Source organism: Centroberyx gerrardi, chromosome 17 (genome assembly GCF_048128805.1).
Source record: "Centroberyx gerrardi isolate f3 chromosome 17, fCenGer3.hap1.cur.20231027, whole genome shotgun sequence".
Taxonomy (NCBI): domain Eukaryota; kingdom Metazoa; phylum Chordata; class Actinopteri; order Beryciformes; family Berycidae; genus Centroberyx; species Centroberyx gerrardi.
Window position 1 is genome coordinate 8,335,704 of NC_136013.1, and position 27,348 is coordinate 8,363,051.

General features: G+C 43.6%; 1 protein-coding gene across 1 annotated transcript in view; it reads right to left on the reverse strand.

Annotated features, from left to right (window-relative positions):
• Window positions 1-27,348, reverse strand: part of fndc3ba (fibronectin type III domain containing 3Ba) — a 77,389-nt gene that overhangs the window by 17,240 nt on the left and 32,801 nt on the right. Inside the window, exons 7-21 of the mRNA XM_071912396.2 lie at window positions 21,480-21,538; window positions 18,419-18,570; window positions 18,021-18,080; window positions 17,591-17,729; window positions 16,646-16,699; window positions 16,094-16,218; window positions 14,698-14,872; window positions 13,932-14,018; window positions 12,085-12,220; window positions 10,718-10,789; window positions 9,398-9,516; window positions 9,112-9,217; window positions 8,136-8,308; window positions 2,718-2,831; window positions 1,376-1,525 (exon numbers count right to left, since the gene is read on the reverse strand). Coding sequence (XP_071768497.1) covers window positions 1,376-1,525; window positions 2,718-2,831; window positions 8,136-8,308; window positions 9,112-9,217; window positions 9,398-9,516; window positions 10,718-10,789; window positions 12,085-12,220; window positions 13,932-14,018; window positions 14,698-14,872; window positions 16,094-16,218; window positions 16,646-16,699; window positions 17,591-17,729; window positions 18,021-18,080; window positions 18,419-18,570; window positions 21,480-21,538 — 1,721 coding nt within the window. The remainder of the gene's footprint in view (window positions 1-1,375; window positions 1,526-2,717; window positions 2,832-8,135; window positions 8,309-9,111; window positions 9,218-9,397; window positions 9,517-10,717; window positions 10,790-12,084; window positions 12,221-13,931; window positions 14,019-14,697; window positions 14,873-16,093; window positions 16,219-16,645; window positions 16,700-17,590; window positions 17,730-18,020; window positions 18,081-18,418; window positions 18,571-21,479; window positions 21,539-27,348) is intronic.

The window sequence follows — 27,348 nt, forward strand, 5'->3', positions numbered from 1 at the left end:
TAACGACAGAAATAGTTGACTGTAAGTAGTGGTGCACTGGGTTTATCTGTAATAGTCAAAAAAATACTTATTTGAATTTGAATTCTTATTTTGCAAAGGATGTGTCGCTTTCCAGTCGAGCGTCCAGCAACATCAATCAAGAGCACCTCAAGGAGCAGAAGGCAAGATTTACAGATCTATACTAAGAGAGAAGTGTTTTGAATGCTTGAGAAAATATCAAGAGCCCTTGACTTACTATTTTATCTTGCAAGTGTGCACTTTTGAGTATCAGGCATAAAAAAAAAAAAATATTCTTCAACAGTGGTACGCTTGATTTATTTTCAGCTGTCAAATATATTTTGAAGAGGCTTGAAGAAACTTAAAGAAATGTGAGGAACTCTTGATTTATCTTACCTTGCTGTTAAAGTGTCTGGCTGTTTAAAGTGCCCTCATGAATCAAGCGCACCTCAGGTAGTTCCAATTTAAAACTATATTTAAATAGATTTCTTGCATAGGTTTTGGAGAAATCGGATCAGAACTTATGGGCTAGAAGTCATTGAGAGTTCAACCGAGCCTGCGCTTATGGTATGACGGTGTTCTTGCAGTCCGGCTAAGAGGTACATGAGGTACGAGGTATATGAGTGAGATGCAAACATGAACACACACACGCACACAAACGCAAAAACACAACTGTGTACACACACTCAAGCACTGATTAGGGCATACGACCTTTTGCTGTCCTCTAATCCGTCGTATATAAACCTTATAAATGAGCCCATAAAGACTGGAACCATAAAACATGCTCTTACTGAATTCATAGCCCCCACAGGGTACATCTGGAGTGTGTGTGTGTGCGTGTGTGTGTGACAGATAGAGAAACAGAGCACTTATTTATCCTTCAGATTAAGAGGCAGAGCACAAGCAGAATGAATTACCTTTTAACCTTTCACTGTTTGTGTGCGTTCTTGTTGTTGATGCTGCCCTTGACTGGCATTTGTATGTACGTTGTGTGTGAGTGTGTGAGTGTGTATGCGTTTATGAATCTGTGCGTCATCAGTGTCATGCATGCAAGCATCTATGTGTGTTGTATGTGTGTCTGCATATCTTGTGTTCATGTATCAGTGCAATTATGTGCATTAAGCATTAGTTTGTGCCCGCTTCTACCTTGTATGCATGTATCTCTCTGTGTTTGTATGAGTACAGTGTGTGTGTGTGTGTGTGTGTGCCCATCAGTGGGTTTATGTGTGAGCGAGAGTGGATGAGTGTGTTCCTGCCCATATAGGTAGATTTGTGTGTGTGTACTTGTGTGTTTAAGTGTGTGTGGAGCTCAGTGGGTTCATGTATGTACAGTTTGTATGTATGCGTGTGTGTGTGTGTGTGTGTGTGTGTGTGTTACCTGTAGCCTGCAGCAGTAGAGTGTGGCAGGCGTCAGGTCTGACAGTTCACACTGTGTGGCGGCTCCGCAGTAGATGAGCTCCATGGGCTCGTCTTCCCTCGCCCACTCCAGACGATACTCGGAGATGTCGGCACCCGAACCCTCGGGGCTCTGCAACACACAGCAGCACACACACACTTCAACAGCAGCACACACACACTCCGTTCAACTCAGTGAAACAACTGGGAGCTTGGAGTTAAGAAGTTTGTTGCAACTGATAATGTAATAATTGGTCACAATGTAATAAAATATCACTCTAAACAGGTTGAAAATGTAGTAAAACCTACCAGATATAAAACTGTAATCATTAAAAAATAGAAAGTGTACCCCTTCATAATGTAATAATCACCAGTTAATTAATAATGCATTATCAAATCAGAAAAAAATAAAATAAAATAAAAAATACAATATCAGTCTTAAGATGTTATTGCATTATCCAGCAATATCTGACATGAATAAGTTATAAGTCAAGTTATTGACTCGTAAAAGTTATTACATTATCCAGCAGTTATTACATTATTAATTATTACATTATCACTTTATCACAAGGTTGCATCAGTTTTCAGAGTACCTATGAGACAATCGGTGTTCAATGTTTTGCACACCAAGCAAAACGTATGTAAAATGTATGCAAACTAGCCGTTTTCATTTGCATTTGTAACAGAAAGGCAAAAAAAAAGAAAAAGAAAATATGAATATCTCATTTTTGGCAAAGGTTTCTAGGTTTTTTCCTTAACACACAGTTTGCAGCCGATATGAAAGTAGTGACGAGCCACTTCACGAAAAATGGTACGGGGAAGAAGGACGGAGAAATAAAAAACAAAGTACTGAGAAAAAATAAACTGAGAAAAGACAGACTGTCACCTTAAAAGAGGCAAAGGGAAAAGGAGGATAGACAAGAGAAAGGTTGTATTCAATCAAGGATACGACACCAGAGAGAGGCTTTCATTCAATATCAGTATTTCAGCCGGGGGAGTTGGAGTGCCATCAAAAAGCCTATCAACAACACTCCAGGCCCACAACTTTAAACAGGCAGGCAGGTTTTCAGGTCAGTGGGAATAGAAAAAGGGAGGCTGACCTTATTTTGACATCGTTTGAGAGCAGAGATACCACTGCTGTAGAGCTGCACTGCATTATTCAAATCATTATACTTCTTTTTCCCTTTTTTCTCCTCATTGATCTGCCTTCTCTCTCTCTCTTCCTTGTTCCTCTCCAAGAAATTGGTTTTTTGCTTTGAGCTATTTGCCTAAATATAGGTGCTTATCTGTATGACCGTGTGTGTGTGTGTGTGTGTGTGTCTCACCTCCCAGTTGAGCGTTAGGCAGGTGTTGCTGGTGAGAGTGATGAGTGGCGCCCCACACTGGCCAGGAGGCCCCGCTGCAGTCGTCACCTCTGTTGGCTCAGAGTATGCACCGAACTAGAAACACAGAGACGCCACACATACATTAGAGTGGGGGGGCCGCTGGAGGTGTGTGTCACAGAAAGCACACACCATACTCTCCATTGGTTTCTGTGTGTGTGTGTGTGTGTGTGTGTAGTAGGGCTGCCCCCGACCAAAGATTTTCCTAGTCGACTAGTAGTGTTAGTTCAAGCCATTAGTCGACTAGTCGTCGCACGTTTATGATATTAATTTAATTATTTAAATATATATTTTTTGAGAAAACACATCCAAGTCGCGGCTTCTCGCGGTCAGAAACACCGGTGAAATACACTCTGGTTCACCAAGGCTTTGAGCCCCGCTGCTGCACAGAGCGCTGTTCGCTTGTTTATTCAAAGTTTATTAATATTGAACGTGTCGCATGTCCAAATTGCACCAAATCCGACACTGCACGTCCTTGGGTCCCCAGCAATACACCCGCCAAGTGTGAAGTAGATCGGACGAACGGTTGTCGAGATATGCGAAGGACACACACACACACACACACACACACACACACACACACATACATACACACATACAGACAGACAGAGATTCCTTGCTTTGTAGTTTGAGGGCATCAAAATCTCACTCCAGCCAGGTACCCAAAGTTGGCAACCCTTTTTTTTCCTGTGACTAACTGACCAATGAAAACTCGGTCGACTAAGACTCTTCTCATCGACTAACGGTTTGGTCGACTATTAGGGGGCAGCCCTAGTGTGTAGTCTGTTCTGTTGATTGATTGATTGATTGATTGATTTTATTTATGGATTAGTAAACAAAAAACAAAACAAAGAAATCCAAAGGATAACATGTTAAAGTGAAAAACACTTATTTCCAACATGGTCCCAAGATGTTAAAAAGACAAAGAAAAACACAAGGAAGCACAAGACATTAAACATAAAAACTAAACAAACACAATCCTAAAAAAAAAAAAAAAAAAAAAACACATCACCACCATTACAAGATAAAAAATAACTCCTACATCAGAAAAACAAGGACAGCTAAAGTAACAATGTCATTGCAGATTTCATTATAAATCTGTTACCCTGTTCCATAAAAAAGTCCTAACCTGACTTCTATAAGCCCCTCTCATATTTAAAAACTTGACGTGTAACGGAAGGCTGTTCCACAACATGGCACCAGTATAAAAAAAGGAACTTCTAGCTACATTATTCACTCGAGGCACTTGACATGAACGCACACTGGCCCTGGTATTATAGTTATGCTGAGTATGGACCATTGTTATCTGAGAACACAAGTACTGAGGAGCATACCCATTGATAATATTGTACATATGATGCAGCTTCTGTTGTTCTACTCTGAGCTGTACTGGCAGCAGTCCTACCCTTCTGAATTCATCACTACCAACATGAGTTCGAGGGGATGCATTTAATAAATACCGAATAATATTATTTTGCATCACCTGCAGTTTGTTCCTGAGTTTAGCTGTCAAACCACTGTACCAAGCAGAGCATGCATAATCGAAATGACACTGTATCAATGATGACACGAGAAGTTTCTTAACAGAAAAGTCGAAAAGCCTTGTTCTGCGAAACAGGAACTTGAGTTTGCTGGCACACTTAGATAATATTTTAGCAGCAATATATTCACAGGAGAGTGACTGCTCCAATATTATTCCTAAATATGAGACATTTGTCTGAGATACAATTTCAGCTCCATTACAAAAGACTTTCAACGTATTTGTTCTTGACAGCTTCTTCTTAGTTCCAAACAGGATTGACTCGGTTTTGCCCAAATGTATTGAGAGCTTGTTATCTATGAGCCACTCTCTTACACTTTCTAATTCATTACTAAGAGTGTTTTCAATCTCACTGACATTATTCCCAGATACCAGTAACGCAGAATCATCAGCATACAGTAAAAGCTTGCATTTCACAGCCGCTGGCATATCATTTATATACATAAGAAATAAAAGAGGCCCTAAAATAGAGCCTTGCGGCACCCCACATGTAATATCCTGAGGTTCTGATATAACCCCTTCAACATCACAGACTTGAGTTCTTCCTGTAAGGTAAGAAGTGAACCATTTTACAGCAGTATGTCTAAAACCCATGCACTGTAGTTTTGATAACAGTATAGTATGATTCACTGTGTCAAAGGCTTTTTGCAAATCAAGCAAGATCATGCCAACATACTTTCCTTCATCAAAGTTTTGTCTAATAAAGTCAAACAGATGAATAAGACAGGTTTCAGTAGAGTATGCTGCTCTAAAACCAGACTGAAGCTCATACAACAAATTTTTTTTAACTAAATATTCCTCAACCTGCTCAAACACAAGACGTTCAAAAACCTTAGACATGGATGTTAAAATTGATACTGGCCTATAATTTCCAACATCTGATTTACTATTCTTCTTAAAAAGGGGAACAACCCTTGCCCTTTTCAGTTCACATGGGAATTTACCCTGACTTATAGATAAATTTACTATATGAGTAATCACACTAGAAATTACACTGGCACTATCCCTCAGAAATCTGGCTGGAATAAGATCCAATCCAGTTGCTTTGTTTGTGGGTAATGCGGATAGACACATCCTTACCCTTTCCACTGAAACAGGACTTATCTCAAATACATCAGGAACAACATTTTTATCTTTGTAGAAAGAGTTCGCAAATGATAGGCCATATCTCCCTGAGCCACAAGGTAATTTAGTAACCAAACTAGCAGCAATGGTTGTAAAAAAATTATTAAAATAACTAGCAACCTTCCATTTATCAAAACATATCTTATCCTCAATGACTAGTCCAATATTGCCAGATTTTGTTTTGGACTTTCCTGTGGAGCCCATTTCGTTAAGTACTTTCCATAATTTTTTGGGCTGGTGTGAATTTTCAGCAATAGCATCCTCATAAAATTGGGACTTTGATTTCTCTGTCTTATATCTGGCTTGATTTCTAAAATGAACATATTTATCATAATCAGTAGGCAATTTTGACTTCTTAAACTTTCTAAAATATAAATCTCGTTGTCTAATAAGATCTAAAATATCTGTAGTCATCCAATTTGCACTTCTCTGTTTAATTCTAGTCTCCTTCATTGGAGCAACAGCATCAAGTGCAGCTATAAAATGCTCTTTAAAAAGGGTCCAAGCCTTATCAACATCATTGCTACCCAAAACATCAGCCCAATCCCTCTCAGAAAGCCTATGTTCAAATCCCTCAACTGAGTAATGTTTAGTACATCTGGACCTAATAGAGCGGTGATTTCCAGTATTTATCTGTGATTTAAATATCTTACGAGTGCAAAAAATTACTTTATGATCACTTAAGGCAATATCAAGGACGCCTGATTGGGAGATCTTTTCACACTCTGAGACCAATATCAAGTCCAATATGGACTGGCTATTTACAGACACTCTAGTAGGTTCAGTAATTAGTTGTTGCAAACCAAACACTTTACAGAAGTTTGAAAATGATTTAACTAAACAACTCTTACTAGGAGGCAATAGCAAGTTTGTATTAAAATCACCCAATATAATACATTCCTTCTCCATGCATACATTACTCCTAATACAAGTCATCTCTAAAAGTTCATAAAAGTCTGTTTGCTTAGGAGGTCTGTAACAGACACCAATAATAATGGGTTTAGTCTTGAGAAGCAGCAGCTCAATCCATGCCGTTTCCAAGCCCTCCACCTGGAGGTCGGCTCGCGGATTGAATGTTAGATCACTCCTTATAAACAAGCATACCCCACCTCCATTTCTGTTGCGATCACGCCTGTAGACGGAGTAACCGGTGAGCTCAATTTCTGCGTCTTGAATGGAGCTATCAAGCCATGTCTCGGACACTGCGACCACAGCAGCTTTGGAAGTAACTGCAAGGTGCTTGATCTCTTCAAGCTTAGGCAGCAAGCTCCTTGCATTTATATGAATAAAGTGAAGTCCTCTCCGATTAAATAAAACATCAGGATCTTTCCACGTATCAAGCGAACCGTCCTCAGAGCAACACGTTATCTCCGGGGTACTATCAAACACATCCGCGGGACACATTTCCTTCAAGCAGCATCCATTGCACACCAGGGGAATGTCAGAGTCACTCCTTACGGCCAGATCATAAGTTTTTGATGTGATATTTCCACATTTTATGTGAACAAATGTATCACAAAAATCACAAGCAACTGCTTTAGCATTAGCTCTCACCACCTTCCCACAGTTAGGGCAGTAACCACCCGGGTTGACATCGATCCTGTGTTTTATCGCCTGTGAGTTGTTTGGACCAGGACACTGGTGAATGTCTCCCGAAAGCAGCAGGCAGATAGACAGTATGATGCCGCCAGCGTCAGCTTGTTGCTTGCCTCTGGCTCTACTTGCCTTGCCAGAGAGGCTGGACTGAAGAAGCCTGGTGATCAAAACTTCATTGCCATATCCAAAATGTTTTCCCTCAGCATTTGCTGAAAAACGACAGTCTTTGTCCAGAAGCTCTTGGACAAAGGCACAATTTCTATGACGATCAAGGCTGTTATAATCAACTCTAAAACCTATGAAGTTTAAAAACAACACGTGAACTAACACTGCTGACAGCCCTCCACAGACACCTGGCGCCATCTTGGCAACAAGATGTTTGTATGAGATTGGATGAGAATTGCCCAAAACTAAGAGAACTGCTCTCCTCTCAAGTGTCTCTCTGCTTGTTATTGTCTGTGATGTGATGATTTGCTTACATCTGTGTGTGTGTGTGTGTGTGTGTGTGTGTGTGTGTGTGTGTGTGCGCGCGTGCTTTCTGATCAGCCAGTCTGAGTGCTAACCAGCTCTGAGTGTCTGGCTGATCAAACCAATCAGATTTGTTTCAGACTGTGGAACACTTCTGCATCTAAACACTGCCCCTGTTAGTCTGTCTGGGACAATCTGCCCTAATAACTGCTGGCCCTGTGTGTGTGAGTGTGTTTTTGTGTGTGTGTGTGTGTGTGTGTGTGTGTGTGTGTGTGTGCATGTGCGTGTTGATTTTGGTGTTCTTCCATTTGTGGCTCATACTGAAAGTTTCCACAGTCCCTGTAATGTATGTGCTGACTAGATTTCATGGCCATAAGAACCATAAAACACAAAATTACACGGCTGTCAAGTGGAAAATAAGAATTACTTTCATACTCCTTGAATGGCTGACTTGTTGAGGATGCATGATTCTCACGGTGACGTGTGTGTATAACAGGCATGCAATATTTATCGTTCTTTTTTAGGATTTCAAGATAATCCACATTCATTTCTAATTACTAGTATTTAAAAAAAGTTGTTTTTTGTTGTTGATCTGGTGTGTGTGTGTGTGCGTGTGTGTGTGTGTGCCTCACCCCAGCCTCGTTGGCGGCCCGCAGTCGGAAGCTGTATGTGGCACCAGGTAGCAGGCTACCCACGGTGCACTGCAGCTCCGTCCCATGGTACACCTCTGCCGGCTCGGTGTCACCCTCGCTCATCTCCAGACTGAACACACACTCCTCACACACTCCCTCGGAGAGAGGGGAGTCTAGAATGGGGGGGCAGAGAGAGAGAGAGAGAGAGAGAGAGAGAGAGAGAGAGAGAGCAGAAGGAGATTATTTACTATTACACTGTGATCAGAAACCATATTCGGACTCATCTGTGTTGGCCCAGTGGATGTAATAATCGTAAAATCTTTTATAAATTAACTTAAGAGGACTTAGTTGTGATTATGTGTAGTTTTAGATGATTGTATGCAGATGTTTCCAGCTCATTATGTCAGGTACATTTCTCTTTCTGCGGCGTGGGATTCTTTTCTTTCTTTCTTTCTTTCTTTCTTTCTTTCTTTCTTTCTTTCTTTTATCAATCGATTCATTCTGGCTGCAGTGAAGTGAAAGTAATGAATGAGGGAGGCAGTGGGGAAAACCCTGCCATGCATAATGCCTGACCTTCCACTCAAGCCAGTAATTGCAGCGGCGCTATCTGAGTGCGAGCTGATTAAGGCTGAGGCCAGCTGTATGAAACTGGTTAAAACAAGAGGTTCCTCAACTTTTCCGGCTGGGAGACTTTTGCCTGCCAACACGCAATAGCGCTAATCGGCAACAATGGGCCGACATTAGGATAGTTAGGTCAGTTATTAGGCTGGGTTAGGCATTTAATGGGCTAAATTAGGGCTGAATTAGGCTGAAATATGGTTGATTTGGGTTGCATTAGAGTTTGCCAGGGAAACACACGAAGCAGCCAAAGGTTGATTTAGCTGCCTCACTCAAAAACAGCCAAAAGCTCTCTAGCAAATAAAACTACGCAGTGTGTGTGTGTGTGTGTGTGTGTTGCGTACTTGTCTGCACTCACCCCATTCTAACTGCACCTCCTTGTGTTTGGCTTTACCCACAATCCTTGGCGGCTGGCAGGGCCCTGGTGGGACGCTTAACGTACGGACCGGAACGCTAACAGTACACTTCAGGAGCAGAGAGGAGCATGGGAAATGGAGTCAAATAACACAGAACAGTCATTATAGATCAGTTTGATTATTAACTGGCTGAAATGTTAATTTAAGACAGGTGGGTGCTTTGGTGGTTATGTGTGTGCAAACTGTCCACTGTGTGTGTGTGTGTGTGTGTGTGTGTGTTTGTCTTACCGGGCTGTGTCCTCCGGTGCTGATGCTACACACACGTAGGCGGTAGGAGGTCCCAGGTGTCAGGCGCTCACACACACATTCTGTTGCCGGACCACTGTATGCAACCTCCCACTGGCTCGCTGTACGCACACACACATACACACGCACAATACAAGACAGAGCAATTACACAACCGGTCACACACGCATGCATGCAAATCAACGTAAGCACATACACACATTCTCTGGCTGTTATTGCATGCTGCAGTGGACCAAACTGTTTTCCCAGAAATTGAATCCCATTGACCCAAATAATATCTGTACACCACTTTGTGTTGCTTGTTTTTTGTTCTGTTGATGTTTGTGTAGGCTTAGGAAATGCATTATTCCGCCTGTGAAGCAGCACTCTTGTTATTTAAACATGTGTCCTGTTTTCACCGCCACTCAAAAGACAATCTCACCACATAGGGGACAATGTACTGTGATTATGTAATGTATATGCTCATATCGTTAAGCTATTCTAACTGCAGGTTAAGTTAAGTTCAACAGGAGTAAAGTAAACCTCCTGGCCCTGCACATCAAATCGACAGCTGGATGGAACTTATTTTCTTAAACTTCTTAAACTTTTCTTAAACGCAAAAATCTGTTTCAGAGCAGTCAGCCCACATACATCCAGCCACCCACATATACACACTGTGTTAAGTAAAGCAAATACAGTGAAGAAAAAAAAAAAAAAAGCATATTGTATTTTTGCATATTGTACTAACACTGTTCTGTATCATTCCAAGATTGAACATGCAGTACCATTTCATGGTGAAAAAAATAAGACCTCTTATTACTATATTTAAGATATTTTAATACCTTTTAAGGCGTTAAATGTAGATAATTTAAGACTTTTCAGACATTTTACAGCACCTGCGATCACCCTGTTCTCGACTGTTTTCCAATAAATCACCAATTCACTCTATGATGAAAGGCACAGAAGAACATTTGGTTTCCTATAGTGTAGATTGTTCCCTGATAAAGACCCAGCAGCGCTTTGTGTTGAATTGATGCTAATAGAGACTACGGAATTGTTCTTCTCAGGAGAGAGAGCGAGGGAAATGGACAGATAGACAGAATGAGTATGAGCGAGAAAGGAAGGACAGTACACTGTGTTTTACCGTGTTTTTTTCAACGACAGCTAATGGACTTATAGCAGGCACTTAAATGGGCAGAACATTAAAAATCAGTGGCGGAGAGAAGGGTTGTGAGAGAACGAGAGAAGTAGGGGCATTAGTCAGATGAAAGAAAGAGGCGGGGGGAGGGGTGGCTGCTGGGTGAGAGCGGGTGCTGCTCGTACCTTCGGAGCATCCCTCTGAGATCTCCAGCAGGTAGGTGAGAACCTCTGAGCCCCCGTTGTCCTGGGGAGGATCTGGGGGAGGAGTAAATGGGTTGATTTTATTTTGGGTTAATATCTTACATACGCCATGGTGTCAGGAGAAGATGTCAAATGCCTACAAAAACAACCCAGTATCAGCAAAATTTATGTACCACACAGTCATAAGTTGAGACAGATTTGTCATAGTATTTATGATCCTCATCAATTCTGTAGCAATTACACTGTAAATCATTCAACCACCAGGGGGTGGGGCAGTTTATCTAGCGGGTATTTCCAGCCAAACAATCTGATTAGTGAGACACGTTCCAATCATGCTGATAAATCTCATAAAAAACAGAAAAGCAAACTGCTGCCAACTGTTGTGGTAACCAGGGAGCTGGTAAGCAATTGATCTGGTTTTCTCCATTTTGTTGTTCCTCTGTGTGCATCCTGCTTTGAAGACATCTTTTTAGACGGTAGACATGTTGTTAACTGTTGTATAAAAGCCATGATACCCTTAGGATGTTTTCCCTGATATTATGGGAACTGAGTTATTGCATCACCGTTGCACCTGTAATTACAGTGAAGAACACCCTTGGGTATTACTGTAATAAATTAGTATCTACAGCAACAAACAGTCACATAATGCAGGAACCCAGAATAGTCATTTGAAACGCTCAGGATGTGGTTCATATAGAATAGACTTTTTACTGCGTTCACTGCATACCACAGAAAATTGTTAGGCATTTTAAAAAATTTTCATTGTCAGTCATCAGAAGACCCAAGCGATGATCTGACCGCCAGCTGACTGAGAGGCACAAGATACGCCTTGTTGGTTTTACTTTACAGCATTTGAGAAAGGACAGGGTGCAATACTAATGCAGGATAGATGGACGATAAGAGACTGAATCGCTTCTAATACTGCTGCCGCTGTATGATGATAAGCAGAGTTGCATAGGCAGCAGTTTGTGAACGATTTTCCACACCTTAACACCTCTCATCGATACTTTTGTTCTGCAGCATGCTGCACTGTGCTAAATGATGCCTGTGCCCAAAGTTGCTGCTGTATTTTAATTGGCTGCAACTGTAGGTTAGAGGATTTAAATGGTGGGTTCATTGCTAAACTATGTATGAACAATGAATATTGATAAATATAAATATTTAAGTAGCACATTTGGTGGATTTTGAATGAGTGAACGAAGAACTGTTTGTGAATACATGTGTTACCATTTGCATAAGGCGTTGGTGTGTGCGTTTCTGTGCGTTCCAGTCTGAGCGTGCGTTTGTACATGCATGAATCTGAGTTTTATGCAGAACGTGTGTGTGTGTGTGTGTGTGTGTGTGTGTACCCCAGGTGACGGTGAATCCGTAGGGCGTAGCTGCGGTGACACAGGGGGTAGACGGGGGGCCTGGTTTGTCTGGACTGGTGGTGCACACCAACACTTCACTGGGACTGCTCTTCCCCTCCATGTTCGACGCTATCAGCTGCAGGGAGGGAGATGGAGGGAGGATTAAAAGGGGAGAGAGGGTAAGACAAAAGAGGGAGGGAGAAAGGTAAGAGAGTGCAAGAGAGGGAGACAGGGGGGGGGCAGGAAGAGGGAGAGGGTGGCAGAGAGGTAAAGACGATGGGAGGTAAGGAGACAGAAGGAGAGAGAGGAGGGCAGGTAACGAGAGAGAGAGAGAGAGAAGGGGATGAAGTGTATAGTGTGAGAGAAAGAAAAGACAAAGAGAATGTGGTAAAATGAGGATGGAAAGGAGACAGAAATTATCAATCTATCAGGAAGTAAATGTGCGCCCTTTCAAAAAGTAACTGTCCTGATTAATTGAAGCCATTTAAATGTTCTGTTCCAAACTCATTACTCTCCTCTCCTTCACCTCTGGCGCTCCTGGCTTCCTCTCCTGTCTTCCTCTCCTGTCTTCCTTTCTCTTTCCCTCTCATCTCTTATCATCCCCTGTCCTCTCCTCTCCTCTCCTCCGCCTTGCTTTGTCTTCACAGTACTCCCTCCATTACCCCGTCTAATGGACAATCAATCCGCTTTGTTCTCAGGAGTTCACAACAAATGGCCAGCACACAGGACACAGGTGTGTGTGTGAGTGTGTTTGTGTCTTAAAACACCTAGCATCTCACCTCTGATTCACTCTGACAGTGTGAGCGAGTGCGTGTTTGCATGGGTACAAGAGTACATGTGAGGCCGGGATGATTTAGCATTGTTTGCGATGATTACTCCCCAATACACTGTTGATAACACACACATGCACGTACTCACACACACATGCATGCACACGGGAACGCACACACACGCATACACACAAACATACAGATGTAAACCTCTTCTCCTGTCAGTACATTTTGTTTCACAGCATGCTCACAATATCAACAACTATCGCAGCTTTCAGTGGGGCCTAACAGCGTTCCCTAGTTGCTGAATGACTGGTGAATTGCCTGTTTCACTATTGGTTAAATTGCAGCCATTTCTCAGGTGGTAAATTGCTGTATTCCATGCTAGATTAATGGAGGTTGTATTGCCATTGAAAGACACCTGGATAAGTGGGTAGCCTTGGAAACAAAAGGCTTTACTTTGCTACAGAAAGACAACATGATTGGCTGGTGTTAGTGGAAGTTCTAAAAAAAGAGGAAAAGAGACAGAAAAGATGACTCAAATGTACTCAAGTACACACCTGAGATCAAACAAAACTGGGTCAAACAGTATCTGCAATTAAGTCTTTACGAAGTTTTACGGTTAAGTCTATTAGTGTTTACGGTTAGGTTTGGTTTAAGCTTCTCGGAGCACCAGATGGGTGGGGTTTACCAATTGTATCAATATAATTTAGATAGTGTCAGATAAGTTACCAATCGCAGACAAGTATGCTAAATTGACTTTCAAATCATCAAAATTTTCTGTCTGTTATTGTATCGCCCAATGTGGCAAATCAAACCCATCTGGTACTCCAAGCAGCTTAAAACAAAATGTTACTTATTTAACAATACTACATGACCTAATTCTGACACGTGCAGATACACACACGCAGACACACACACCTTAAAAATATTTTGGCCCACACAGTAGTAGGAAAGAAACATATAGTTATATACAGTTCATCATGAATCTTTTCTATACAAAGATCCGTCTGACATCCCCACACACACACACACACACACACACACTGCACACAGATATACGCAGCCCTCTCTTACCCTGAATTTATACTGTGTACTCCTCTTCAGGCCTTGTACAGTACAGGTCAAGTTTTCTCCAGTGTACTTTGGATGAAAGTCCGTTCCCTGTGGGAGACACACTGTCAGACCAACTGCTCTAGGAGTGTGTGTGTGTGTGTGTGTGTGTGTGTGTGTGTGTCAGTTAGAGTTACAGCCCATTTACTGCTATCTACATCTGGTTTAAATTTCCTGCAATCATTTTGCAAAGCACAGCGTATATAATTCCATTTTTAACATTTACTTCTTGTTGATTGTTTTTAAAATACAAAGACGCAAGATGACATTGATGTGACAATTAAGTTTGTAGGGCGACATTTGAGGGATTATTTCCTGGTAGAGACTTCCATTTTTTTTTCCTGTGGGTGACAGGTGATTAACAGTAAGTAGAGCGTAATGTATTGCACGCACTGATATAAAAACAATCAACTGGGGAACAATGAAATAACAATAAGACAGGAGCTTAGAATAAACCAAATTAAGGCTTCATGTTTACTGTGATGGATTATTTAGCTCGGGCAATTGTCAAGTCTGTGGAAGTTGTTTTTCATACTGTCCAAGAAGGAACAGCAGCTATTGGCTTTGTCTGAAAATGAGCCATGATATCTACAATTGTGCTGACTGTAGGAGGAATAAAGTAAAGGAGAGGGGCAACCTAGACCATTCACACCAATTTAAATAAGCCCTGGTATTATTATTAAGTGTGTGTGTGTGTGTGTGTGTGTGTGTGTGTGTGTGTGGCACTCACGCTGTTGTCCTCCTGGATCTCGAGTGTGTATTTCAGCTGCTCCTCGCTGGGGCTGCCCTCGGGACGCCCCCACTCCAGGGTCACCCAGGACACCCCCGCCCTCACCAGCCGCGGTGCCAGAGGCAGGGCAGGCAGGGTGCCCATGGTGTAGAACACCACCTCCGTACTGAAGCCACTGCACGCACACACACACACACACACACACACACACACACGCGCACACACACACACAGGTTCAGGGAGAAAAAAGAGATGTTGGATGGTTGAATGGTGATTTACATATAGCTGCAAACACAATGCATCTTACTGACTTTAACTCCAATTTTTTGTTTTTACTTAAAATGCAGATGCAATTTATTGGCTCAATATTCTTCGGATCATTGCTTTTTAGAGAGTGGGGGAGCGAGAGAAGAGGGAGAGCGGTGAGGGAAGAGAGAGGGCGTGCTTTATGCATTCGAAATTCAGCAGAGATGGCGAGAGGCAAATTTTAGAGAAGCGGAATGGAAGGAAAGAGAGAAGGGAGGAGGCTATGCAAATAGGAAAAGGACATTGACATCAGTGTTCACGCAGATGGGGAGGGGGTGGTGGGGGCTCCCGGGGAAGGAGGTAAGTGGAAGAGAGTAAAGGGAGAGCTGTGGCGGAGGGAAAATAGGATATATAGCGTGTCAGAAGTCAGAAGAGAGAGGACAGGGGGGGGAAGGGCTAATTTGCGAGAAGTTGCAGGAGGGAAAGGATTTGAATGTATGATCAGCAGCAGAGGTCTGCGGGGTTGCAAAAGACTGAAAGTAAGAGAAAAATGGCAGGTAACAGAAAGCGTGTGTGTGCCTGTGCATGTGTGTGTGTGTGTGTGTTCTGAAGGATGCATTCAGGCCAGGCGGCTCGTCTCCCCTCCCTCTCTCTCTCTCTCCCTCCCTCTCCCTCCATCACCTCCTCTCCTCTTCCTGTCACCCTAACGACCGCAGGGGAGATGCTCCGCGCCGTAATGGTGAAGAGGAGACGAGAGGAGCGAGGAAATGGAGGGAAAATGAGAAAGACGGGAGTCATGTCACATTCAGACTAATAGCCGCAGATGGCACTGTGCGGGTTTGTGCGTGTCTGTCCGTCATCGTGGGCCGTTTGTGGATCTGCGCTGAAAACGCATATCATGAAGCCCTTGGTTTCTAAAAATATGGTTTGAGACCTTAAATTGTATCAAGAGCCAACATCTGGCGCATCCTGATGTGAAAAACAGTGATATATTTTAATGAACCTGTGTCGCTATACAAGGGAATACGTTTCTCACATGGGCCTCTAACTGAAGAAAGGTTAAGAACCTCTGCCCAACACTGTATTGTTTTCAACTGTGTGAGTGTGTGTGAGTGTAGCATAGTATGTATGTGTATGTCATGTCACCTACCTGGTGCCTATGTCATTGTGTGCAGCCACTCTGAAGGTGTAGCCGCTGGCGGGGAACAGTCGTGTCAGCTTACAGTGTCTCTGGCTCCCAAAGTAACATTCTCTGAAAACACTGTTCTTCTTTCCCTGCAGAGGAGAGGAGAGGAGAGGAGAGGAGAGGAGAGGAGAGGAAGGGGAGAGGAGAGGAGAGGAGAGGAGAGGAGAGGAGAGGAGAGGAGAGGAGAGGGGGATAAGATCGATTGCAAAAGAAATATTGAGTGAAAGGAATAAAATAGATCAAGGAAGAATAGCGTGACAGAGGGGAAAATGGATGAATGTAGAGAGAGAAAGGGAGAATGAGAGGATGGACAGACATTGATTGGCAAAGGCCTAATTCACAGGCTCATTACCTCTTGTAGTTTGAGAAGAAGCCGAATGTTGACAACCTTTTAGTGGAGTCAGTGAGAAGTATAGCATGACAGATGATGAAAAAGAGAGATAAAGAGAGAGAGAGAGAGAGAGAGAGAGAGAGAGAGAGAGAGAGAGAGAGAGAGAGAGAGAGAGAGAGACATACCTCATCCCACTCAAGCAGGTAGTTTGTGATTTTGGATCCGTTGTCGCCTGGAGGCTGTGAACGACGGCAGGCGGACGGAGCGAGGGAGACGGGAGAGACAACAGACAGAGAGAGAGAGAGAGATGGACAGATTAGCCAAGGATAAAAGAGCGTGACACGGAGCAGGAGAAAATACCTGCCGTGTTTTTACGAGTGGCCTCATATCCTGTCTGGGTGACTGATGTCAGTCATTATCAGTGACACTTAGTGTGAGTGGATAAAAATGAGTGGAGCAGAAAAGGTCAGAGGAGACACAGCGATGTGGCCTCAGGCGGCCTGCTGGAATGCGTCTCTGTCCTAGGTGCTGCAGGACTGATAAAGTCGAGCCGTTACATAAACAAGGCAAAACAAAACCTGTTCTGTTTACTTCCGTCAAAGAATTTCAGATTTTTGCCAAATAAATCACTGTCCTAATAAACTGTGATAACAAGCAACAGCGCTATGCCCTACAGCCCCATCAGATCCGGATCCTGAGTCTTATTAGATCTAGAGCTGAACAATTAATCAAAAAAAAAAATGTTAAATTGCAAAATGAACTTCTGCAATTTCCAAATCACAGAGGCTGCAATTAAGTGCTTAAGAGAGGGGAGCTCAAAATCACTTTTCTTTAAACAAACAAAAGTTCTATGACAAGATAAACTGTGATATCAATCACAGTTTAAATCGCAATCGCAATATTCTGTCAAATAATCATAATTCGATTTTTTTTCAATATCGTTCAGCCCTAATTAGATTTCCTCATCATGACGGATTTCAATGCAAATATGTCATCAAAACATTAAAACATTAAAGCACTATGATATTTATTATTGTGAAAATGCTTCACACGGCATCTTCCAGATCAGGAGGTGTTGTTGAGAGTGTGTGAACATGTGTGTGTGTGTGTGTGTGTGTGTGTGCCTGTACCTTCCACTGTAGGGTGAGGGTGCTCTTGGTGCGGTGGGAGAGTTTCGGGGGGAAGGGGACGTCCGGCACGCTGCTGTGTGTGGTGAACGAGCCCGCCTCCGAACACGAGCCTCTCACCGAGTTATACAGCGCCGACACCCTGAAACACACACACACACACACACACAAATATAGACACATGCAAACAAACAAAAAATATTAAACATTTGAAAGCATGAGAGCATTCAAACATTCAGCTTCTCAGTCGTGAAAGAAGTCCATGAACTGGACGAAATCTGAGTATCAAAATAATAAACCTACTAACTTAACATAAAAACTAAGCATCATATGAATGAAACAGAGATTACACAGACACACACTGGTGTGCATTTGGCATAAAATAACATAAAATCACATCCATGCAGACAAGGATAAAAAGTTGAGTTCTTACCGTACGTGGTAGTCTGTCGCTGGCCTTAGGTCTTTCAGATTGTACTCCAACTCATCTCCACTGAAACACACACACACACACACACACACACACGTGAACACAGACAAAACACAGGTCAGCCTATAATGCTTATTTACGGTGTCTTTGAGGTTGCATGTGTGTGTGTGTTGTCATCATAACACACATACTGTTGGCAGATCTTTATGTCCCGATGCCCTGATTTCTAAAAATATGGGACTATGGGTAAGAAGCTTAAATGAATCATCGCCCCACTTCTGACAAGAATAGCAGTGTGTTTTAATAAGCCTGGGCTCCAAGACAAGACAATGTTAGAGTGTGTGTGTATGTTTACAGTATCTTGAGAGTGCATTCTTTTAGCTTGAAGTGTGTTTGCTAACCTGTATATGAGGCGGTACTTTCCGTCCCGTCCCTTGTCTGAGAGAGAGACCTCGTAGGAGCAGGAGACGGGCATGCCGTTACTATGCCTGTTCACCAGCCCCGCCGGGGGGGCCCAGGACAGCCGCGCAGCCCGCGCCTGCACATTGGACACCTGGAGAGACACACACACACACACACACACACAGACATGATATGTTAGATACAGTGACAAGAATGGTTCTCCACAAACCTCCCCTGATGTGCAGTATAGCTTTTGGTTAGCAGTTGTACACATGATGATTCTTTTGGGTTATTCTATTCTATTCTATTTTATTCTCTCAATGATGTTTGATCCAGCTTCTCTCTGTTACTGCTTCATTAGAGTGAGCGAGTGGAGTCATTCTGATTTGGCGTCTGTGTTCGTTTAACATTGCGTGGGCATATGCTTGTGTTTTTGACTTACTGTGTGTAGCCATGTTTGCATTTGCCATTGTGTGTGTGTGTGTGTGTGTGTGGGGGGGGGGGGGGGGGGGGAATCAGGGAAAAGGAATGTGTCATCTCCACCATTATTCCAGATTCAGACGCTCTTTCCAGCTCAGGTGCATCCATGCCGGGAATGAACGCAACAATAAACGAGCTGCAAGACACAAGAGGGCTGCATGTTTGCGTGTTTAACTGTGTGTGTGTGTGTGTGTGTGTGTGTGTGTGTATTTGGACTGTGTGCGCCTGCAAGTGCGTGCATGTTTATGGGAGTTTTTTGTTGCGGCACATGGGGGTGTGTGAGCCGATTTAGCGTGATTTAGCACAGTCTGCCGCCGTTCCAGACATCACATCCACTGAATAGTGGATGGATGTGCCCTGAGGGTTCTGCTAACCACAAGCATGCCTAGACTGTCTATGAGGAAGGGAGAGAGACAGACAGGAAAAGAAAGACAGAGACACTGACTACAGATACACTTATCATTTCAACGAGAATTTTGACCATAACGATTAAATTTTATGACATTACATCACCGCATCCACACACCTGAAAAAGCCCGTTACACATCTTCAGTGGCTGTATTTATTTAAATCGAAGTCCATTTAGACTTTCTCACATTCTCCCTATCCATCACCTTACACTGCACAGCTGTAGATGGATGGACATGATGCCAAGGCTGCGTCGAATTCCAATCACAATATGAGATGACAACTTCCATATGGCAAAAATGTCATTTTTGTGCCTCTAAATTTCTCACCTAATGAGCCCTGAAATGATGATGATGACAAAAGTCACACTGAAAAAAGTGCAGCGGTAGAGCAGAGAGAGAGAGAGAGAGAGAGAGAGAGACAGAAAGATGGAAACCTGAAAGAAAAGGGCCAAGAGAATCACGAAAAGGAGAGGGAAAAAAGAGGATGAGAAAGAGGACAGGTGACATTTTAATGTTTGTGGGTGTCTTGCTCTCTGACCCCGAGTGGCAGCCAGTTCATTATCTATACATGACTAGGCTGATGGACTTGGTGTGCCATTTGAGCTGAAGATTACGGAGGGGAGAAGCTGCATCCATCTTCGGTTTGCCTCATCTAAATACGTCCGCTGGCCCCCGAGGGAATTTATAACTGTCTGATTTAACCTTTCTCTCCCTCTCTCTCTCATAGATCTATACAGTGCTGCGACATACAGGCCATCTGAGGTGAAAGGGGGCTTAGCCAAGTCTTTCTTCAGCCCAAGTCGTATAAAGAGTAAAATCAGGTAGAGGGAGAGCTTATCAGCAAATTACTCCTTTCCCTTTTTACTTCTCTCGCGCTCCCCCACTCTCAGTTCATTTCAGCTGAATTCAATGTGCTTTATTGGCGCGACAGTTAACAATATTGCCAAAGGATTGAGTTAAAAGATTGACATTTTTACATGAAAAGCTCTCTCTCGCTTGGCTTCTCCCCCCCCCCTCTCTCTCTCTCTCTCATATACCTCTACTCTGCCTCTGCACTTCCTACTGTATCTATATGGTAAATAGCTGCATCCATCTTCATGAAGTCGCTGGTGCAGGGAGAAGTTAAAACGCTGCCCTTCTTTTCCCTCCTTCTCTGCCTCCTATATACAAACATTGTAAGGTGAAGGGAAATTGAGGCCGATACATCACATCTACAGTCTATGACACATAAACAGCAAACACTGACACAAGGAAAACTCATAAGCGACTTGCTCTTTCCTTCCCTCCCTGGCTCCCCGCCTCTCCCTCTCATAGATTCTACTTCTTCTCCTCTTATTTCTGAGACTGTGCCGCTGATAAAAAATCACTGTGTCAGAATAGAAGCCATTTGAGGCGAGGAGAGCAGAGGTCAACAGCTATATCCACCTCTTGCCTCCTCCTTGTCAACACAATCAGCAGCACCTGGAGCGCTTCAAACTCTTGACTAACCTCCTCTTTCTGTTTTCTTCCCTTCCCTTCCCTTTCCCTTCCTGCCTCCTCTCTCTCCGTCCGTCTCAAGCCCTGCTGTAACCTGACAGATATCAAATGGTCCAATCACACCGAGCCACAGACCGTGCTGATTTAAGCAGGACCGAGCCATTCCTCTCCAGCGAAACCACGTCTGCAAAGCCCCCAGCTCAGACACCCACACTCCCCTTGGAAATGACAAATAAAACAAGCTGTCCGTCTGTTTACACATATTACACCGTTTGAGCTCAGAGCAGCACAGCGGGAAGCGGCCAGGCTGCATGTGATGTGGATGAGCAGATGCTGCCCTCATGTGGCCAGGGCGAGGAGTGCCAACATTATGATTTACTCTCCCTACGGTGGTCACTAGGGGCTGAAAATGAGAGATATACTCTGTACACAAGTCACTAAACGCAGGTTTTTCAGTGTAAGCATTGATTTTTTTATGTCATTCACAGACGCAGGATGGAAATACGGGAAGGGGAAAAAATCGAATTCTTATTTGCCAACTAAGCCTCTGCATCAGACAAGGAGGTGATTGATGATGGCTATGATTGTGTTAGGTTTGTGTGTGTGTGTGTGTGTGTGTGTGTGTGTGTGTGAGAGAGAGTGTGTGTGTGTGAGGGAGAGAGAGCGAGAGAGAGAGAGAGGTATGCATACCAACCTGTGGTTTGTCAATTGTAGACAGCATGTCTTGAACCCGCTTCCCCTCTGAGTCATGATCTGAGGAGACAGAGAGAGAGAGAGAGACAGAGAGAGAGAGAGAGAGAGAAAGAGAGACAGAGAGAGAGAAACATAGAGACAGAGAGAGAGAGAGAGAGAGAGAAACAGAGCGAGAGAGAGAGAGAGAGTCATTATTAGAAGTCACCAACAGGAGGCAGATTTTTTGAAGAGAAGAGAAACACCTTAGGGGAAGAACAGAGAGGGGACACTGGGGGCATCTGTACCACCTCGTGAAACTTGCTATACAAATATAATTTGCATACTGTGTGTGCAATTCTTGGATTTCTAGAATCAACTCCGACTCCCGACTCTTGCATTTAGTCAAAAAGAAAACTCAGAACCTCAGACCCAACTTTCAAAACAGATGCAAATTAGTGATTTTGGCAGAGATGCTGAGAACTGATGACTGACGAGGGTTTTCAGCTCCCACAAGACTTGTTATTGTGATATCTAGAATCTATAGCTGATTATTTTTGCTAGGTCAGCCAAGGTTTGCATCCAGATTTGCAAATTGTGGGGTCAAAGAGTCAACTATAATGCATTTTGACCCCCTAACCAGAAAGATTAAAGTCGACCCTGTTCTCAAAGGCGTGGGATTCGACTAATTCTGAGCCTGTAATTCTGCCTGTCTGTGACTAAATTCTGTCCTACTCGTAATTCTTAATAAACTGTCATCTTTGGAAAAAAACACCCAGAAATAGCCTGAAATAAAAAATTGTAAAAATTGGCTAATATAGTGTGTTATCTCATGGTGTGTGATGCAACATCATTTTCTCCACCAAACTCTCATCTCATCAAATCATGATGAGCACATTTATGGGTACAGTTCTTGGAAAAAAAACATCATAAATTATCCAGAGTTGCACAGAAAAGGATTAGTCATGAATTCCTGAAAGCAAGTAATTCGCAGATTGCCAAAAATAATGACTCATATCCACAGTGACTATTCTGTTCTGTTTATAAAAAGTATTGATAATAATCTGAGTCATTCGTTCATAGAAACTATTACCTTAATCATTATGTAGCATTTTTAATCAAATGTTCCTTCACCTGCAAATCATTGTAAGTATCCACAGAAGGACCTTATGTCAGTAGCACTGTCACTATATTGAATATATTGCTATACTGCATGTCTTGCTCTGCAGTGCGCTGCTGCTGCTTGTATTTCCAACACTTTTGTCAACTTGCATCTCCCAAAAACTCCATAAACTAAGAAAAACAATGACAGTCTGTCCAGTACTGAGATGTCTTTTCCTTGGATTTTCTGTTGATGAAGTTTGAGTTTCTGTTCAGCCATGATGACTATCGCTGTTCATGCTAAGTACCGGGTTCTTCTTCAGTTTATTCCAAAGAAACCGCTGTTGCTGCTGCCAAAAGCATAAAACGCATCACTTCTTGTTCGGCAGATTTTCCTGAGAAAGACCTACCAGACTGTTTAGAGGAGCAAATATAAAAGCTTTCATGGACTGAGGACAGGCTGAATCACTTTTGTGTTAGATCAACTACCGATAGAGAGTAGCACAATGGACATTTATTTATATGCAAATGTCACAGATTGTTGTAAATTATACAGTTGGATTTATCTGGTACTAAGGTCATGAGAAGTATTCAGCACCAAAATGTTGCCATGAAATGTGAGTGTATCTCTCTAATCTACCAGCTGACTGTAGTGGGGTGCTGGACAGCCAGGCTGAGACGAGACGGGGCGCACTGGTGTCTGGTCCAGTGGTACGGCATGTCTAAGGATGATTTAGTGGTGGATGGGGGGTAGAGAATTGGGGTTGTTGGGAGCGTGTGTGTGTGTGTGTGTGTGTGTGTGTGGGTAATGGAAGTCTTCCCCCCTGTGTGATCCCCAAAGCAGAGATTTTTCCGACCAGAGGAGGCCTGCTTTCTCCATCTGAGTCTGACCACTGTAAATCACACAGGATGTGTGTGTGTGTGTGTGTGTGTGTGTGTGTGTGTGTGTGTGTGTGTGTGTGTGTGTGACTGTAGAAGGGTCAGTCATACAGGACCTCTATGAAACCCAGTCTGTTTGATGAGTGTGTTACTGAGGAGCAGGACTGAGGTCTGTAACACATACACTCTCATATGCCAGCATCAAATAGGCATTCACACACACACACACACACACACACACACACACACACACGCATGCACGCACACAAACACAAATACGCACACAGTATACTTGTGTACAAAGCAGTCTTGTGTCTCTAAGAGTACACTGTATACTTAGAGCAAGTGATGAATGAGAGATTGTGTGTGTGCGTGTGCGTGTGTGTGTGTGTGTGTGTGTGTGTGTGTGTGTGAGTGTGTGGCTAAGTCCCTCTGACAGGTTCTGTGGAGGAGAGGGCCTTACTGTGCCTGGGGGTACACTTATGAGTCATGGCAACAGTGATGTCATGGAAGCACAACCTCAAGTTGACCTCTGTGTGTGTGCGTGTCTGATAGACAGAATAAGAGAGTGAGAGAAAGAGAGAGGGAAAGAGCGTGTGTGTGTGTGTATGTGTGTGTGTGTGTGTGTGTGTGTAGGTGTGTGTGCGTGCGTGTAAATCCCAGTGTCAGGTTACAGCGGGTTGGTGACGGGTGATGTGAAGAGGGGAGTTAAGCTACTGTGTGTGTGCGTGCGCGCGTGCATGTGTGTGTGTGTGTGTTGGGGCGGTGACTGTAGAGTTCAACAGGTGAAATGCACATTCTCCATCACTGCTAGACACATTGGCTCATTACGGCACTCTGTCTCACACACATACACACACACACACACATTTCCCCTCTTACCTATTTGGACAAAAGTGGACTTCTCTCTTTTATGGAATAAATGCAGTCAGGATCACGGCTCCAGGACTGAGCAGCTCTGTCAGCTGCGGGGCCGACCCGGCTTATTCCACCCATCCATCACAGTTGGGTGAAAAAGGACAATATTGCTTGTTTAATGCTGCGGTCCTGTAGCTACTTGTCTGGTGCAGCGAACGCGGCTGAAGCAGGGAGAGGTGGAATTCCATTACAGCACCGCTTCAGCCGTCACGTTCAGCAAACAGCAGATGTTAATAGTCAAACAGTCTGCACGGCTCACCAACCGCGTTTCTGTATTAGCGGGCAAAGGAACAAACTTAAAATTGTATCCTGAAGCTGTAAATATAATATTATTCATGTTAAATTTGGGGAAAATGGGAAAGTTCTTCCCTTTCAAGAGTCTAAATGTATGCCCACAGTTGATATACTCAGAAAATATGAATGTATAATATGTATTTAGGCTTTAATTTTGTCATCCTGTAGCTCACTGCTTTTCAAGGACTGGATCGGGACCCAAAGGTGGGCTATGGGAAGGTTCAAATTTTATTTCAAATAATCCTGGAGAAATAATTTTCCTAAAGCTAATGGCTATAGACATTATATTGCCAAAGTATATATTTCCAGCCCCTACAACGTAAAGTAGGCTGAATGAGACAGACTAGAAGGTTAGCGCCATGATAAAGTCGGTTAATGTGTTCGACTACAAAATAACCCACAAATTCAGTTTGGGTCAAAAGAAGAAAACAAAATAATCAGAAATTTTACGCCTCCAGTAATAAAGTTAGAAAAACACTTGTGTTTTATCTCACTGCTGAGTGCTGTGACGAGCTGCGGCTGAGCAGCTGCTGAAGTGTTTAATAAAGAGAATGACCACAAACTGTTGATGCTGACTGCTGCAACAGAAACACTGAATCTCTTCTCAATTTAACTACTTAACACACACACACACACACACACACGCACACACACACAGAGCGCTCTGTCCTCACTGTCCCTCATCTCTTCTCGTTTCTGTTTATGTGCTGCCCACGCACCCTCACTTCCTCTCCTCGTCTGACCTCACATCCTGTCTGTGTCTGACCGTCTGTGTTTGATTATTGAGGACAGCCAGACGGAGCGAGGGAGCACAACGGACAGCAGGAAAAAGAGAGGAATGAGGAATGGGGGGGAGAGGAGGAGACAGCGGGCCGAGCCAAAACCAGGCGAGAGGGGGATTTAGAGGAAGAAAGAGAGGCACTGAAGGACAGGCCGGAGAGAGAGGAGAGGGGAGGGAGAGAGAGAGAGAGAAAGAGAGGAGTCTGGGTAAGAGATTAGGTACAAAAACACAAGGAAATTGAGAGACGGAGAGCGAGCCAGGGATCAACAGAGAGGAGGAGAAAGGGAGGGATGAAAGGAGAGCGGGAGGACAGGAGGACAGGAGGGCAGGAGGGCAGGAGGGCTGAGGAGGATGTGAGGCGATGATTACACAACCTTGCGTGACATCATCAGTAGGCGCAGAGCAGATGAGCACCATGGATCTCAGTGTAGTAGTAGTTATAGTACTAGAGCGGACGTCATTGTTCACTAATGTAGGCCAGCTTTCCCAAAAGGCATCGAAAAAAAAACACATTAGAAGTCTATCTTTATCCCACTGTTAGTCAGTGGAAGAAAGTACTGCTTAGTGCTTTTGGGAAACACACACATATGCAAGCACACACACACACACACACACACACACAAACAAATGCTAAGTGCATTTGCAAATGTTTCTCCATCCATCCCATTCCTTCCTCCCCACTTCTCTGTCCTCCTCTGCCACACAAATACATGGGCATGTTTACGACGATGACTTTTTTTATTTATTTTTTTTTTATATATTTCGCCGCACACCTACACACTTCCAATTAATGGTGTCACTTGCAAATAGAGCCGTCGTAAAAAAAAAAATGAGCCGCTACATCGGGTGAGGAGGCTGCATTCCTCCGGCATGACGGCCCGCGGCTCCGAGTCCCCGTCTGTCTGCGCTGGGACAGAAAAAGACTTTTAAGGCCTGGGGAAAAAATGCGAAAAATGCGGCGACGACTGCCCACCCAGCCCCCACTCCACACAAATACAGGGCCACAGGGTGTGTGTGTGTGCGTGTGTGTGTGTGTGTGTGTGTCGCCCCTGGAGGAACAAAGTGATAAAGGATACCCATCTCCAAAAGCCTCTAATCAAAGAGAACAAAGCAAACTGAGGGACACTCAGCTGGAAGGTAAGTGGGGGAGAGAGAGATATAGAGAGATGAGAGGGAAAAGAGGGAGAGGGAGGACAGACGGAGAGGACAAAGAGAGGGAGGGAGGGAGGGAGGCGAGGACAGAGATAAGTGGAGCGGGGACAGAGCAGAGAAGGAGGGAGGAGAGGAAAGAGAAAAAGAGGGAGAAGAGAGAGAGAGAGAGGGCACAGACCTTGGATTCCACAGTATTATCATCTGCTGCATAGTGAGCATTCCATCTGTTCAACAGCTGGGCTACACACACACACACACACACACACACACACACACACACACACACACACACACACACTCAAACACACACACACACACACACGGCGGAGTGGTTGTAGGAACCTGCCTGAAATTGTGGTTGTCATGGTGAAGGTTTGGTTCTCATGGTCAGAGGCCTGTTCGTTTATAAAGGGGATTAGAGAGAGAGAGAGAGAGAGAGAGGGAGAGACAGATAGAGAGACAGAGACAGAGACGGAGAGAGGGAGAAATAGAGAGAGAGAGAGAAAGATATGGAAAGAGAAGAGGAGAAGAGGGCAGGGGAAAGATAAACCGAGTGAGTGTCAAACCCTAACAGATGCAGAGAAGCGTCTGAGAGAAAGAAAGAAATGGACAGGCAGACTGAGAGAGAGACAGAGACATAGAGGGAGAGAGAGAGAGAGAGAGAGAGAGAGAGAGAGAGAGACGGGAAGAGGAGAGATGGGCGTCTCGGCTGCCAAGCGACACAAGAACTCTCTTTCCACTTTTCCAGGAAGTTTATGAGTGTGCGTAC